At 43.9% G+C, this 16,284-nt stretch overlaps 2 protein-coding genes across 2 annotated transcripts; both read right to left on the reverse strand.

Annotated features, from left to right (window-relative positions):
* Positions 1–7,452: 7,452 nt before the first annotated feature.
* Positions 7,453–8,890, reverse strand: LOC139106168 (uncharacterized). Its single transcript, XM_070662729.1, has 2 exons — positions 8,868–8,890; positions 7,453–7,972 (listed from the first exon to the last, which is right to left on the reverse strand). Exons 1-2 carry the CDS (start codon positions 8,888–8,890, stop codon positions 7,453–7,455), a joined length of 543 nt encoding a protein of 180 aa, XP_070518830.1.
* A 380-nt stretch (positions 8,891–9,270) lies between these two features.
* LOC139106169 (uncharacterized) lies at positions 9,271–10,485 on the reverse strand. The gene has a single exon (XM_070662730.1). The coding sequence runs from the start codon at positions 10,483–10,485 to the stop codon at positions 9,271–9,273; it is 1,215 nt and encodes a 404-aa protein (XP_070518831.1).
* Between the last annotated feature and the right edge of the window lie 5,799 nt (positions 10,486–16,284).

Here is a 16,284-nt window from a genome sequence, read left to right on the forward strand (position 1 = left end):
CCTGATCAAGCAAAGCTCGAATAGTGACAGATCGGGCGGATTCCGATGTCACGGTAACACGCGCCGTAGCGAGCAATATATGATCACGCGCCTGACACGTGGATGCCGCCAGAGCACTAGTGTGCACGGAAGCCACGGGAAGCAAGGACTCCGTGGAGATGGAAGAGGCGGGACTCGAAGTAAGCGCGGGGTCGGTCGTCGGTGCCGCGTCCACGTGTAAAAGATTTACCACTAGCAGCGCTGTGGCGGGTCGCTTTAGCGCCGTCTGGTAGAAAGCGCCAAAGCTTTTAGAGCTAATGTATATAGATGAACGCACGTGGGCAGCACGATCGCTCAACGGGCAGCCGGCTTCGAACGGCCGTCGGCTCGGGGAGTCGTTCAGTAGCGCGTAGAGGAAACGGATCGGAGATAGGACCAATAAAGTGAGACCTGACACACTTATAAACGTTCCTTTATTCATCCTGAGCGGCTTCCAGGGGAATCTCACTAGAAAAGAGAACTTCCTCTTACAGAAAATAATTCAGAAGTGGGATTAGGGTATCCAAATCCCACGGATAATCGGAGTAAGTCCAAATAAAGTCGGAGCAAGACCACATACCTTCACGGTTAAAGTGAAGAAAGCAATTCAGCCATATTGGGCTGTAACGGAGCAGGCCACGCAGTCGGCAGACTCCTCACAAAAACAGATCCCACGATGACGGACTTTGATGAGGCGGCAGAGCGGGCACGGTTATCTGCGATGACCGTAGAAAGCCTGAAAAAGGAAGCAAAAAAGCGTCAGCTAATAGCCGTGGGAAACAAAGAGGCAATAATTGATACGATTATGGCCTACCTCATGCAGCGGGCAGGCGAGGAGGAGCCGAGCGGAGCGGAGCAGTCCGAGGAGGACGACGACGGTGCGGCCCGATCCACCAAGTCAGCCCCAGCGGCAGGAGCGAAGGCCAAGACGCAGGGACCAGGGCAGGTTCAGACGCCGAATTTTGTTGCGCTCTTTGCGGAACAACTGCAGCAACAGCACCAAGCCATGTTGGAGCAGCAACAGCGGCAGAACCAGATCTTGATGGAGCAGCAGCAGCGGCAGAACCAGAACATGCTCGAGCAGTTCCGGCAGTTGCTGCAGCAGGCAAACCACTTGGCGGATCCAGGGAATAGCAGCCCGGTGGAACCGGAGGTCGAGCGGACCACACCACCTGCGGAAGATGTAAGAATTGAACATTTTTATACTAACGGAGATACGTATTAAATAATAATAATTCGGTCCGAGTGATAGCACCGCTAATACCTTTGTTCGGCGGAACGGACGACGAAAACGTGGTAGCCTGGGTCGAGCGGGTCGACCAGATCGCAGAGATCCACCACGTAGCCCCGGGAACAATTTTGTTGGCGGCTTCCAGTAGTTTCACCAAAGAAGCGAAGACCTGGTACGAATACCAGATCGGTTCGGTTTTGCGGTCGTGGCAAACTCTGAAAGAGGTAATAGTGCGAGTGTTTGAAAATCGAACTCCTTTCTATTTGCAAATACAAAAGATAGAAGCACGTAGATGGAACTTTTCAAAAGAAACATTTCAAACGTACGCGATTAACAAGCTCGCGTTAATAAAAAGACTGAACTTACCAGTGCGCGACACAATCAATCTCCTGGTCGGCGGGATTAGTAAATCGTCCCTACGGGTGACGGCGGCCACAGTCAAGGCCGAGACGGTGGAAGATTTCCTCGAAGAAATGAGGAAAATCACCGCAGCTTCTCGTGAGTATCCTAGAAGAAGCACACCTTCTAATAATCGTTTTGTAAAATCTAAGGAAACTGGTACGAGAACGGAGCGGACGCGGTCCGACGGCAAAAACTTAACGGCAGCAGTACCTGCAAAGGAGCCGGAGCTGCGATGTTTCCACTGCAAGGCTCTTGGTCATCGAAGGCCGGATTGTCCAGCCCTGCAGCGGAAAGATGGTCCTCGAGAACAGCGGTATGCAGCCAGCGTTACGGCGGTTGCAGAGGAGCAGCCGGAGGAATCTCAGGATCCCGACGAAGAGGATACCGTAGCGGCGGTCTCTGCGTGCGAGCGTAATATTAAAATGAGCGAGCGTCCAATTTATGTAATTAAGATTAATAAAATTAATTGTAGCTTACGGGTTTTAATCGATACCGGGAGTCCCGTTTCATTCGTGCGGGAAAGTATTTGGCTGAAATACTTTGGTTCCGAAAAACCGTTGGAGTCCAAGGGTAAATTCCACGCCATCAATAACAAGCCGATAGAGACCTGTGGAAAAATAGAAACATGTATTTGCTTTCAGTAATGACCCAAAAATAGCTTTTCAATAAACTTACATATTTTGAAAAACAACGAATTCCGAAACGATTTTCTTATAGGACGCGACTTCTTAAACGAAAATAAGATAACAATTACTTACATTCCAAGCTCTTGGGAGAACCAAGGAAAAACTCTGTTGTGGCCACACTTTGATGTATGCGAGGTCACCTCGGTTGTGGAGACATCTCTCGAACAGTGTAGTACAGACTTCGGTCCTGAAATAGATAACAAAGTTAGAAAGCTAATTTTGAATATTGAAAAGCAGATAATTCCCGAGATAGTAGACAATTATAAAGTACGAATCAATTTAAAGAATAATTCAATATACGCGTATTCGCCTAGAAAATTTGCTCACGTTCAACGACTTGAAATTCGTAAAATAATTGATAATTTAATAGAACGAGAGATAATTAAAACTAGTAATTCACCTTACTGTGCGAGAGTAGTCTCGGTGCAGAAACGGAATGGGACGGTACGTCTTTGCGTTGACTTGAGACCACTCAATAGTCGGGTAGCCAAGCAAAAGTTTCCTTTTCCACTCGTTGAGGATTGTCTCTCTACACTGGGAAATAAAAAGATATATACAGTATTAGATTTGCGAGATGGGTTCCATCAAATCAAGGTCCATCCGGATGACACGAAATACTTTTCGTTTGCGACACCCGATGGACAATATGAATATACCCGGTTACCTTTCGGTTTCTGCGAAAGTCCAGCGGAATTCCAGAAGCGTCTGGTACAAGTTCTGCAGCCTCTGATCTGGCGGGACAAGGCCATTGTGTATATTGACGACATCATGATAGCGTCCGAGTCAGTGGATGAGAATTTAGAGACCCTAAAAGAAGTATTAATAATATTAAAACAGTATCGGTTTGAATTAAATTACGCTAAATGTCAATTTCTTAAAAATGAAGTACAGTACTTTGGTTACGTTGTAAATGAACAGGAGATAACTCTCAGCTCTCGTCACACTGAAGCTATCGACAGGTTTCCGAGGCCGAAGAATGTGCATGAGGTCCAGCGATTCCTTGGGTTGGCGAGTTACTTCAGAAAGTTCATAGAGAACTTCGCGGTAAAGGCCAGACCATTGTATAATTTACTGAAAAAGAATCAGGAGTTTAATTTTAATAATGATTGCGAAATAGCTTTTCAATTACTTAAAAATAAATTAAAAGCGTACCCTGTATTAAGAATCTATAACCCGGAACTGGAGACACAGCTGCACACTGATGCCAGTGCGCAGGGGTTAGCAGCTGTCTTAATGCAGAGGCAACCGAGTCAGGGTTGGGCACCGGTAGCGTACTTCAGTCAGGCCACTAACCAGGCTAAAAGTAGATATCACAGTTTCGAATTAGAAATGTTAGCGATAGTGCGAGCAGTAGAAAGATTCCACATTTATCTCTACGGAATAGAGTTCATGGTAATAACAGATTGTAATGCATTGGTCTACGCGGTGAACAAAGCTAGTCTCAACCCTAGGATAGCTAGATGGACTCTCGCTTTGCAAAATTATAAATTTAAACTGTCACACAAACCTGGTAAGCGTATGGCGCATGTCGATGCCCTCAGCAGACATGTAACGTTGGTTGATGCGCTGCCATTAGAAGCCAAACTGATTTTTAGGCAGCTTCAGGACCCAACTGTTCAGCAGCTGGCTAAGAATCTGGAACACAAAGAAAGTGACAAGTTTAAATTGATAGAAAGTCTCGTATATAGACAGGGAGAGGATAGAGCGAGGTTTTATGTACCAGAGGCCATGGTAAATCAGATATGCAGAGTTTATCACGATGATTTGGCACATTGCGGAATTGAAAAAACTGTGGAGGGTATAAAACAAACCTACTGGTTCCCCTCAATAAGAAAACAGGTTAAAAGGTATGTGGACAACTGCATAACCTGCCTTACCGCTAATGCCTCACCTCATGCAAGGGAAGGAGAACTGCACTTGATAAATGGGCCAAACTTACCCTTTCAAATTCTGCATCTCAATCACTTTGGTCCTCTGCCGGAATCAGGCGGATTCCGACACATTCTCGTCGCGGTGGAAGCGTTCACACGGTACACTTGGTTGATACCCGCGCGATCAACCACGGCGAAAGAAACGATCGAACATTTGCGTTTATTATTTAACATATTCGGCACTCCGAGCGAAATCGTGACCGATCGCGGTATGGCGTTTACGGCGAAAGACTTTATTAACTTCGCGTCAGCCCTTCGTATCAAATTACGGCACGTAACGGTGGCGTCCCCATGGGCGAACGGCATGGCGGAGCGCGCGAATCGATTTCTGAAATCGTCACTCACGAAGGCCGCGGAGAGCGAGAACAACTGACACGACGCGTTATCTTTGGTTCAATACGTGATGAACAATACGAAGCACGCATCGCTGAACAGCACTCCGAGCAAACTGTTGCTAGGTTACGACCAGCGAAATCACGCGGATCGCGAAATCACGGCATTGGTCGATAGGTTGGCGGGAGTAGATCGACAAATTGAAAGCGAGAGAGAGAAAGTGCACGCAATGTTGCTATCGAAGCGACGGAAAAAATCCGAAACTACAATAAATTGTATTATGACGCCGCGCACAAAAAGCCTTCATTGTATAAGGAACAACAATTGGTTTTGATTCGAGATACGCAGACCCGACCGGGTCAATCAAGAAAACTTAAATCACAATATAAGGGCCCGTACATGATATCAAAGGTTCTCAATCACGGACGGTACGTAGTCACGGATGTGCCCGGGTTCAATCTCTCCGGAAAAGCATTAAACACGATTTTGTCAGCGGACAAGCTTAAACCGTTTGCGACGGAATAGGGCATTTTATTATACATTGTATTTGTTAGCGTAGCGAGACATCGCCGCATAGATGCGTTAATCTGCGAATAACAGCGTTTAATTTACGAGTTTATATTATCTATATTTGATCACGAAAAGTATTTTCATTTTTGTTAATGTTCTTACAATTTCGATTTTGATTGCGGCTATTTAGTTATAAAGCAAATTATATGAATGTGATGCGAAGCCTGAGCTTCCAGTAGTTTAAGATGGTTCTTTACGGTACTTGATTTTTGTTTAAACCAACTACTCAAATTATGTTAATTTCGGCTATTCAAAGGCCTCTCATTTCTTTCTTTTTATTTTATTACAGTCTATTTTTTCTTTAATTGGTTGGTTGGTAAAGAGCGATTTTATGTTTTCTAAGTCAGTGATTATGACACTTAATAAGGTAAACAGCGTGTCCAATAGGGCGAGATATAAAAAAGGTTTATAAAATTATTGTAATCTAACGTAAAATGTTAGCCCGCTGAGCAGGCAAAGCTTACTTTGTACCACGAGCAAATAAGGCACTTGCGAGCCGCAAGTAGAGTTAGACCTGGCCGAGCTGTAAAAGATTTACCACTAGCAACGCTGTGGCGGGTCGCTTTAGCGCCGTCTGGTAGAAAGCGCCAAAGCTCTTAGAGCTAATGTATATAGATGAACGCACGTGGGCAGCCCGATCGCTCAACGGGCAGCCGGCTTTGAACGGCCGTCGGCTCGGGGAGTCGTTCAGTAGCGCGTAGAGGAAACGGATCGGAGATAGGACCAATAAAGTGAGACCTGACACACTTATAAACGTTTTTTTATTCATCCTGAGCGGCTTCCAGAGGAATCTCACTAGAAAAGAGAACTTCCTCTTACACACGTGTAACGTGGTGTGGTGCCGTTTATGACACGTACGGCAGGTATGCAGACTGCGACAGTTCGCTAATACATGCGATGGCGCGAGGCAGTTGAGGCAACGCTTCAAACGCTTGACTGTATCCATACGGGCCTTGGATTGTATCGCAATGAAACGTGTACACGCGCTCAGGAAATGTTTCGCCTTGCAGAGCGGACAGGCACTAGTAGCCGCGGCGGCGTTTGCTACATGCAAACGGGCGGACCGAGTAGATTTTTCGGATTTAGAGACGTTAGCGGGCTTGGTTTCTTCCAACGCATGACAGCGGTTATGCAAAAACTCAATTAAATCCTTATAATTAGGGAGGTTATCGGCGTCGCAATTTCTGAGATTCCAAGCCTTTCGCGAATTCGTGTCTAAATTGTGCGTCAATAATTGCACTAAAAAAGCATTCCACAAAGACTTAAATGAATTATCCAGCAAACGCTAGGCGAAAACAGTCATTTCGACTTTATCGCATAAGGCCTGAAGATCAGGCGCGGATTCCCGCTGCAACGCCGACAACCCGAACAACGTATCGAAATGGTGCTTCACGAGACGCTTCCGGCTCTCGAACCGCTTGGTGAGCGCAGCCCAAGCGACTTGAAAATTATCAGTCGTAATAGAAAGATCTGAGATACACGTAAGCGCCGAGCCCGTAACCGAGGAAGCCAAATAATGCATGCATGCAAAGTCCGTAAGAGCATTATTCTTAATAACAAGCGCAGTGTTAGAGTTTTCAATAACACTTCACAATATTTTGCAGAAATTAGTAAATTGTTTATTAAAAAAGAATGTACAAAAAAATAATAGAGATAAAATAATAAAAAATTAAATGATAAATGCTTGCTAGCTTTGCGGCACGCAAACAAGCTTGGCAAGTGTATAAAGCACGCAAGATACTAAATATGCTATGTCATAGCTGACAATTACTTTTTGCAAAATGACACGATTTTTCTGCATTGAGATACAGAGAGCAACTAACTAATCGGCACGAAGGCTCGCAATGCCTGGTTGCCATACCTTTGTTTGTAAGGACGGGCGCATAATATTACGGGATGGCCCGGGTTCTCTGAAAAATGACACTTATCAGGCGGTCTACGTGACCGGATATTTAGTTATAAATTTCTCGGTGCCAGCAAGCAATAAAACTAAGACACGGCGCCAGCAAGTAATAAAAGAAAGGAGCAAAAAAAGAGAAAGTTTCCAAACGCACTAAGTTTTGCAAGGCACAAATATCATATTACATTTTAGCATTTTCTTTTTTTCTAACATTCCGCCCGCCTCGTTCCCGCTGTGAACGAACATTTTCTTATGCTAGCATGTTCATGTCTCGGTTGCACGAGAAGCATGATTTTCTTCATCTTCAGCAAATAATGAGATGATTTTAACTACTGGACGCGTATAAGTGGATGTCGCAGTTTTTATAGTCACCACGCGAACTTAACCGTCGGCGCCGGGGTGAATAGCAATAATACGCCCAAGGGGCCACTTTGAAGGTGCAGTGCTCTCTTCACGGATTAAACATAGAGTATTAATTTTTAAATTTTTCGTTGCAATAGGCCATTTGTTTCTTACATTAAGCGTCGGAATATACTCATTGGACCACCGTTGCCAAAAGTGGTCCCGCATTTTTTGTGTGAGTTGCCATCGTTTTAGTCGATTTTCAGGAATTTGTAGCAAAGGCTCGGGTACAGCATTTAAGGCTTGCCCTATTAAGAAATGACCCGGCGTAAGTGCTTCGAAATTACCGGGGTCATCGGAGACCGGGAGCAAAGGTCTCGAGTTGAGGCATGCTTCTACCTGCGTTAGGAAAGTCGCTAATTCTTCATACGTTAGTGTCGCTTCGCCGATTACCCGATGAATATGAAATTTCGCAGATTTCACAGCGGCTTCCCATAGTCCTCCAAACTGCGGCGCACTGAGAGGATTGAAATGCCAATGAACCTCTTTATTAGTTAAGCTATTTTTGATCAAAGAATTATGCGTTATTTGTCTTATAAAATTTCTGAGCTGTGCATCTGCTCCCACAAAATTCGTACTCCGATCACTATAAAGGTGTGCACATAATCCGCGTCTGGAAGTAAATCGCCTAAAAGCTGCTAGAAATGCTTCAGTTGTGTAAACTGAAACAGCTTCTATATGAACGGTTCTAGTAGAGAAGCAAACAAAAATAGCAATAAAACCCTAGGCCCTTTAGCCTCTGCCTTTTGAGATTCGCATCATAATAGGTCCTGCATAATCTAGGCCCGTATTAAAGAATGGCGGTAACGGAGAAGTTCTTGCATGAGGCAAACTTCCCATAAGCGGGAAACATGCTGTTCCCTTCCAACAAATACACCTTGCGCATTTGTGTATAAACGACTTAATAATCTGGCGTCCACCTAAGATCCAGTATCTTTGCCTTATCGTAGCTAAAGTTAATTGCACTCCGCTGTGCATACATACGATGGCATTTATCAATAATTAATTTCGCAAAATGTGACTCCTTGCTAAGAATTATCGGATGTTTTTGATTGTAATTAATTGGAAAGTGTTGCAGTCAGCCCCCCACTCGAAGTATCCCATCTTTGTCAAAAAACGGATTTAATTTAAATAAAGCGCTTTGTCATGATAACGTTTGCTTATTCTTAATGGCTTTAATTTCTTTGAAAAAAAAAAATATCTTGCGAATGCTTAATCCAATGATTTTTTGCATCCTCAAGTTTGCTTAGCTTGAGATTTTGATCTAAATTTTTCTGTTTTCGCAAACTTATGAGCCAGCAGCGGCACCAAGCAGTGACATGCAACAACCGTGTTAATGAAGAAAATCGCAATAGCATTTCGTTTTCTTGATTTTTGCTTTCAACTATATGTACCCTAGCAGGTCGTTCTTCCTCATTAGTTCGAGGTATTTCCTGATGAAATAATCTCAAATATAATTCATCATATGGTGACAACCAAGCCGGCCCGGTCCATCACAGCGGGTGGGCCTCTAGCTCAGACGGAGAAATTCCTCGCGACGCACAATCGGCTGGGTTTTCGTCACCGGACACGTGCTTCCATTGAGCATCGGGCAATGTTTCTTGGATTTCAGTCACTCTGTTAGCTACGTATGTCAACCAGCGCGACGAATGCCCTCGTATCCAGGCTAATGTAACCGTAGAATCGAACCATAAATAAACTATCAATTTTGAAACTCGCGGCAAGTTTTATTTTGTTTACTAGTCGTACTAATAGAGCGGAGGCATTTAATTCTAATCGCGGTAAAGAAACAGTTTTTCAAGGAGCAACTTTAGTCTTTGATTGCAAAAGCGAAATTTTGGAAAAATGAAAATCATCATATTCGTCCAGACTAGTCCAAGTTACTCGTAAATAGACAACTGCAGCAATGGTTCTTTCGGATGCATCTGAAAATCCGTGGATTTCTATACTACAATTTGAGGCAAGAATATTTATCCAGCGAAGCAAGGCAATTTTATGTAATTCAGGGAGTTCCGCTTGAAACTTTAACCAAAATTCTTGCTCTTTTTTCGGCAGGGGCTCATTCCAATCTAAATTTTTCAACCATAACGTTTGAATAAAAATTTTTGCGCGAATGATAACTGGTGCTAACCACCCAAGCGGATCAAACAGTTGTGGAACTTCTGATAGGACCTTTTTTTTTGTATATATTTTTTCTGCAATTAAATGAGTGTAAAACGCAAACATATCCGTTTTCGGATTCCATCGCATTCCTAAAATCGGATGTCCCTCAACGGATTGCCAAACGACAGGCTGATTTTGATGCTCTATTTTGGGAATTATGTCCTCTATTAATTTTGAGCTCACAGCCCACTTTTTTAATAGGAAACCACTCGCCATGCAAATCGCAACTAACTCTTTTATTAAAGTACGTATCTCAGGTACGGAGCTTGCTCCGGTAAGGATATCGTTTATGTAGGTTTCCGACCGCAACACGGAAGCACCTATAGGAAATTTTTCCTTTTCATCCTCCGCGAGTTGTTGCAAAACTCGCAGAGCTATAAATGGTGCACAAGCAAGCTCATAAGTTAAAGTGTTTAACTGAAAATCGTTTATATTCTCAGCAGGGTTATTTCGCCAGACGATACGTTGCATATTTTTATCAACGTCGGCAACTAATATTTGTCTGTACATTTTCTCTATATCTGTTACTAATGCGAATCGATGTCGGCGCCAATTCGTTATTATAGCAAGCCATTCTGGCAGCAAATTTTTACCCGTTAGCAAAATTTGATTCAAACTTATATTTTGAGCCACTTTAGCTGATCCGTTAAATACTACACGTATTTTAATTTTTTCCTCTGCTGACTTGATTACGCAATAATGTGGCAAATAGCAGCACATTCCGTCCGACGGCGCGGGTGAAATTACTTTAGTCATATGCTTGAGCTGTTGATATTCTGTCATGAATTTATTATATAATTTACGAATCTGCGGTTGTTTGCTTAATCGTTTTTCCAAAGCTTGAAGCATCTTAATAGCTATTGAACGAGAGTTTTTAAAATTAGGAACTGCGTTCTCGTTCAAAAAAGGTAACTGAATTATATAGCGTCCTGTCTCATCGCGACGATGAGTTTCTACAAAGTGTTTTTCACATTTAATTTCTTCCGCAGTTAAGGCCGGAAGAGAAGTTTTTACTTCCTCATACTGCCAAAATTTCTTAACTAATTCGAACAAGTCTATTCCTGTTGTTACACCGTGGTACGGTACAGTTGTGGGTCCGTTCGCCGGTATGTGTGCCACACCAGAGAGGAGCCAAGTGTGGATGAATAAAATCTTCTTTTACAAATGTGTAGCACTTTTTATTTTCTTGTTGATACACCTGATACGCGTCGCGTTACTTCTGATAAGAATGCCCGCGGCAGCTTCCGAGCCGTCGCTCATATACTCCACCGAGTTGCAACCTCAGCGAGTTTCGGCCGCGGTGATTGACCGGAGAGGTTCGTCAACCGCACGGGCTTATTTTGATTATTACATACAGATTCATCGCCCTATTTCGACATCGGGCGATAATCCAGAGGTCCTTGCCCGATTGCGAAAGTGCAGGGCGATTTCCGAAATGGTTTGCAACCAGAGCGCATTCTTCAGAATGCTGCTCAGGTTACAACAATGTTTTGCTGCACAAATTTGTCGCACTTAAACAGTTAAAATATTTACCCCATTATCATTAACATCAATATTATTTTTCAGTAAAAGCATATATTTCGCGAGTGAATATAAATCAAAGACTAATACTATTACGCAACGTTTTAATTTGTCGCGAGCCGATCATCCTTTCCGCGTGCATACTACAACGAAGCACTGCTCGTATTGCAACATACCGGAACATACGCGTGAAGAATGTCGACGCTTGAAACGTGACACGGGATCTCGCGAAAATACAAGGCGCGAATCCCGGCCGAACCCCCTGCCGAAAAGGGCCTCCGCGGTAAACGCCGCGTATTATGACAGGGTAGAGCGAGCGCAGAACGAAAGTACGAAAGGAAGCGGTAATAATCCGCCGCGTCTACAGGAAACCCGACTCGCGAGAGATTATCAAGTATCTCACCTGGCGGACGACACGAAAAATCGACAGCTTGATCTCGCCACACTGCCGATCCTACAAGCGAAAAGCGGAAAAGCGACTTTCCTAGTCGATTCGGGCGCCGCGGTAACCCTTATTAAGGTGGGCAAACTAAAGGGTACCACCCCCGTATTTTTTCCGGCTCAACCGCGCTAACCAGAGTAACGGGGCATAAGGCAAAAACACTCGGAAAATGTAATGCCACCATTCGTCTCAGAAATAATCTCGGGCACCATAATATGCACGTCGTGCCGGGCAATTTCCCCATCGACTACGAGGGAATTTTCGGCATGGATTTTCTGAAGACTCAGCGGACTGTATACGACGTAGAAAACAGCCGCCTGAGTATAAACCGCGTGACGTTCCCGCTTCATCCATATGCTTGCATCGTGTTACCGCCGCGAAGTGAAACCATCGTGCGCGCAATCACGGATGAAAACCGTGTAGGAATAATTTACGCGCACGAGCCAGACCCCGGAATTTTTATCGCGAATTGTCTAGTCGACCCGATAGACAACGCGTGCCCTATCAGCGTACTCAATACGTCCGAAAAACCGATAACATTTTCAACGCCGCAACTGGTCGTTCACCGAGCGGAATTCGCTGACTCGGCACCCGTACTCGCGTTACGCGAGGCGCATAGCGACGGAAACGTCGCGATACAGGCACGATTAAAAGCATTGCACGAACATTTGCAAAAGTCACATTTAAATAAAGAAGAGGAGGCCAAGCTGCGTGAAATTTGCGCGAACTTTTGCGACACATTTTACCTTGCCGATGATATTCTCTCTCACACTTCAGAGGTCGCGCATGAAATAAACAACGACGTAAACATAAAACCTATAAACTGTCGACCCTACCGTTTGCCAGAACGTCACAAGGTAGAAGTAAACCGACAAATAGATAAGATGTTAAACGAAGGAATTATTCGCGAGAGCACGAGTCAATGGAACGCGCCCATTCTCGTAGTACCAAAGCGAGCCGACGCATCGGGAAAGCCGAAACTCCGGATAGTCGTCGATTTCCGGAAGCTAAACGATGCTACTGTAGGAGACTCATTTCCTATACCTAACATTACAAATATTCTAGACCAACTGGGAAATGCGAAATACTTCACAACATTAGATCTCGCCTCAGGGTATCATCAGATCCCCATGCACGAAGAGAATAAGAAGAAAACCGCGTTCTCAACGACACTGGGGCATTACGAGTTCAATCGAATGCCTTTCGGTCTGAAAAATGCACCCGCTACTTTCCAACGGCTTATGAATTCGGTATTATCGGGTCTGCAGGGAATAAAATGTTTTGTTTATCTCGACGACATCGTGATATACGGAGCCTCTTTAGACGAACATAATAAGCGACTCGTAGAAGTACTAAAAAGATTACGTCAGCATAATTTAAAACTCCAACCTGAAAAGTGTGAATTTCTTAGGAAAGAAGTGTTATATTTAAGACACATAATAACGAAAAGTGGAATACGACCTGATCCATCTAAAATAACCGCGATACAACAATTTCCGACGCCAAAACGAGTACGAGACGTACAATCTTTTATAGGTTTAGCGAGATATTATAGGAAATTTGTCGAGAATTTTTCAAAGACAGCGAAGCCACTAACCGCACTTACTCGAAAAAATAGTATTTTCAAATGGGAAATGGAACATCAGCAAGCCTTTGAAATGTTAAAAGAAAAACTAACAACCGCCCCTGTACTAAGCTACCCAAATTTCAAAAAAAATTTTCTAATCACTGTTACGTCAGGGATAGGAGTATTTTAAGAGTTTGTTAACCGCTTCTCGGATGCTTAGGAAAAGGCTCGAAAGCAGGTAAGGGGAGGAAAAGATTTGAAGAGTGACGTAACAACCGATCCTTGCGTGGCACGTGTTTAGTGGTGCCACGCGTAAGCGCGCTAGGAATGGGTTCGAATCGGTTACGGGGTGAAGCTAGCGCGTTATCCTGGTTCTTTTTAAGGAAAGAAATTTAATTCTTTTTCCCTGGGTCAGAACCGGAGGTGATTTTTCGCAACAAAGGATATTTAGGTTAAATTAAAATAACTAATTCTGGATTCTCAATAATGCAAGTCAATGAATTTAATATTAATTAAGGTGGTAGGTTGTGTATAAAATTAGTAGAGTTACTCTAGGTCAATTTCTATTATTTCCAAGATCCGGGCTGTCGACTTCGGAAATACTCGGTCGATGAGCCTGATCGGAGCTAAAAAAGGGTGTTCCACCCTGGGATAATAAATGAGGATATTTTAATCAGGAGTCGCACTCCTGGCCTCTCTACTGATCTCTTCGGGATCAAAATAATCGGGGCCTATGGTGAAGGCCCTTTCCGGGACAGGATTCGTCCACGGAGTGCAGGTCCTCCGGAGGAGCTCAAAGAGAGGGTCTACGACCGCTCTCGGTTCCTCTTGCTCCTCGAGGAACTCTACATTTGGGGCGGGGAAAGGGAAATGATCCGGGCTGTCAAGCTCTTGTCAAGAGACGGTCTCGTCCTTAGCAAAAGAGCCGACCTCCTCGGTTCCCCAGGATAAATAATTGGCGATAAGATAGGAGAGGAGCATGCTCTAGGAGCAGCTTCAGGAGAAGGTTCGATGGAATTTAGAGATATGTCAGGAGTGTAGAAAGAAGAAATAGGGCGGAACTGCTCCGACTCAGGCTCGGATGACGTCGGAGTTCTCGATCGCGGTGGTGAAGGTGTTCGAGGCGGAGAGCTTTCTTCAGTTTCCGAGTCCTCGCCGTTAAACGGCGAGTTGGGAGGAGCGGAAGGAAGAGGCGACCATGGCCGTTCTGATCTTCGTTTCGGAGGTTCGGGTGTGACCTCCTTTGGCGCCTCCGCGAACAAATATTGTAAAAAAAAACTGTACCAGCTGCCGTAGTTCCCGAATCTTTCGGTTTCTCCGGGCACGACTTTTTTTTTATTGTTTGGAAGTTGCTTGATTCCACTAAAAGGCATCAATTTGATTTTGATTTAACAAAATAATTGTAGAGAGAAAAATGTCAAAGCATCACGCCAGATTCCTCCTTCCGGATCTCTCTATACATCACCTCAGAGATTCTTCCAGCCTCTCTGACCGGATGGACCCTCACTCAAGTTAAGATTTTGATAGTCACCATTTACTGGCGGCATATCACAACCTCTGACAGAAGGAAGCCCATTAACCGAGTCGAATTAGCGGAGTCCTCGAAGGACTCAAGAGAGATGCCGAATTTGTGGAATGCTAACGGCACCCCGTCAATTCACTCGTAATTTATTTCGTATATACAGGGTGTCTCACCCCATGTGTCGAATCCGTTAGGAATAGATAGAACTCGGGTAGACAAATAAGAAAGTCCCACACCATTTTGCAAAATTCTCAATGGTTATTGAGAAAAAAATTAATTTGTCTAGCGCAAGAGCAACAAGGAAGCTGCGGGCGAGTGAGCGTGACAGGCGAATGGCTAGGAATGGCGCCGTCGCCTGTCGCGCTCACTCACGCGTGGCTTCCTTATCGCTCTTGCGCTAGACAAATTAATTTTTTTCTCAATAACCATTGAGAATTTTGCAAAATGGTGTGAGACTTTCTTATTTGTCTACCCGAGTTCTGTCTATTCCTAACGGATTCGACACATGGGGTGAGACGCCCCTGTATATATATATATATATATATATATATATATACATATATATTTAGAATTTTAGAATTTTAGTGGAACCGTTTTGAAGGAGAGGAGAAAATAAGGGTAAAATAAATGATGAGACTTACTTCTTGCTAGATTCGATTATCTCAGAGGAATCCTTGATAAACTTTTTTAAATTTAAGAAATTCACAAAGTCACTTTTGCTATTTAAAATTCAAAGAAAAATTACTGGTGCTGATATGATCCACAAAACTGACTGAGAGCGAGTCCCGCCGAAACGCGCGGTTTTATAACCTTGGAAAAGGGGGTGACTAGCGCCGGATTTTCATTTTGAAAAAGTCAGTGTTCTTATTTGCCAGCCGTGTCTACTTTTTCTTTTTTTTAATTATTGGTCACTCAAATCTCATTTCTTCTCTGATTTCCTTGAGTTCTAGTTTTCGCCCTTAGATTTTTAATTCGTGGTGAGGAGTTTCCGATATCTATTGGCCCGAGAGAAAAAATTTGTTCGTACCAAACTCCGCCCGCATGGCTTCCCCTTCCAACCTTCCAGAATATTGTCATTAACAGTTGGGAGAAAATTCTTAAGGGCTCCCGTTCGTTATCGCCGGGTCGCGTTTGTTTATGGGATCCGACCGCGTGTCATATTCTTACGATCGCAGGACTTCCGCGCCTTTGTTTTGCTTAAGTCTTGGAGCCACGGTATTACTGCGATCTCAAGTGCTTCACTTATCGCCAGATATTCGATATTGATTCTAAATCGTTTTGGGACCCTATTAGTTTAATGTCCCTTGAAAAGTTTTATGTTTAGATTTCCGTCGGCATCTATAGCGTGATTGTTCTAAGTTTAATTTAGGCATCCGACGATAAAGATTTCAGAGTATAAATTATTTCTTCTGGAAGTTTTCTCTCGTTACCAAATTGTCACGGTTTACCCTTTTTATCTGATTTATCGAACGCGTGTCGGAAAAAAGGAGATGTGGAGTCTGAGGACGTAACATCACCACCGACGCATCAGACTACGCGATCGGTGCCATAATATCGCAAGGAGAAACAGGAGAAAATCGTCCCATCGCGTACGCT

This window comes from Cardiocondyla obscurior, linkage group LG10 (genome assembly GCF_019399895.1).
Source record: "Cardiocondyla obscurior isolate alpha-2009 linkage group LG10, Cobs3.1, whole genome shotgun sequence".
In the NCBI taxonomy this organism is placed as follows: domain Eukaryota; kingdom Metazoa; phylum Arthropoda; class Insecta; order Hymenoptera; family Formicidae; genus Cardiocondyla; species Cardiocondyla obscurior.

Coding starts and splice junctions, on each gene's coding strand:
- LOC139106168 (XM_070662729.1), bottom strand. CDS start 8,890: ATGAGGAAGAACGACCTGCTAGG. Junction 7,973..8,867: donor AGGAAGAACGACCTGCTAGG/GTACATATAGTT, acceptor GATCAAAAATAG/CTTAACTAATAAAGAGGTTC.
- LOC139106169 (XM_070662730.1), bottom strand. CDS start 10,485: ATGCTTCAAGCTTTGGAAAAACGATTAAGCAAACAACCGCAGATTCGT.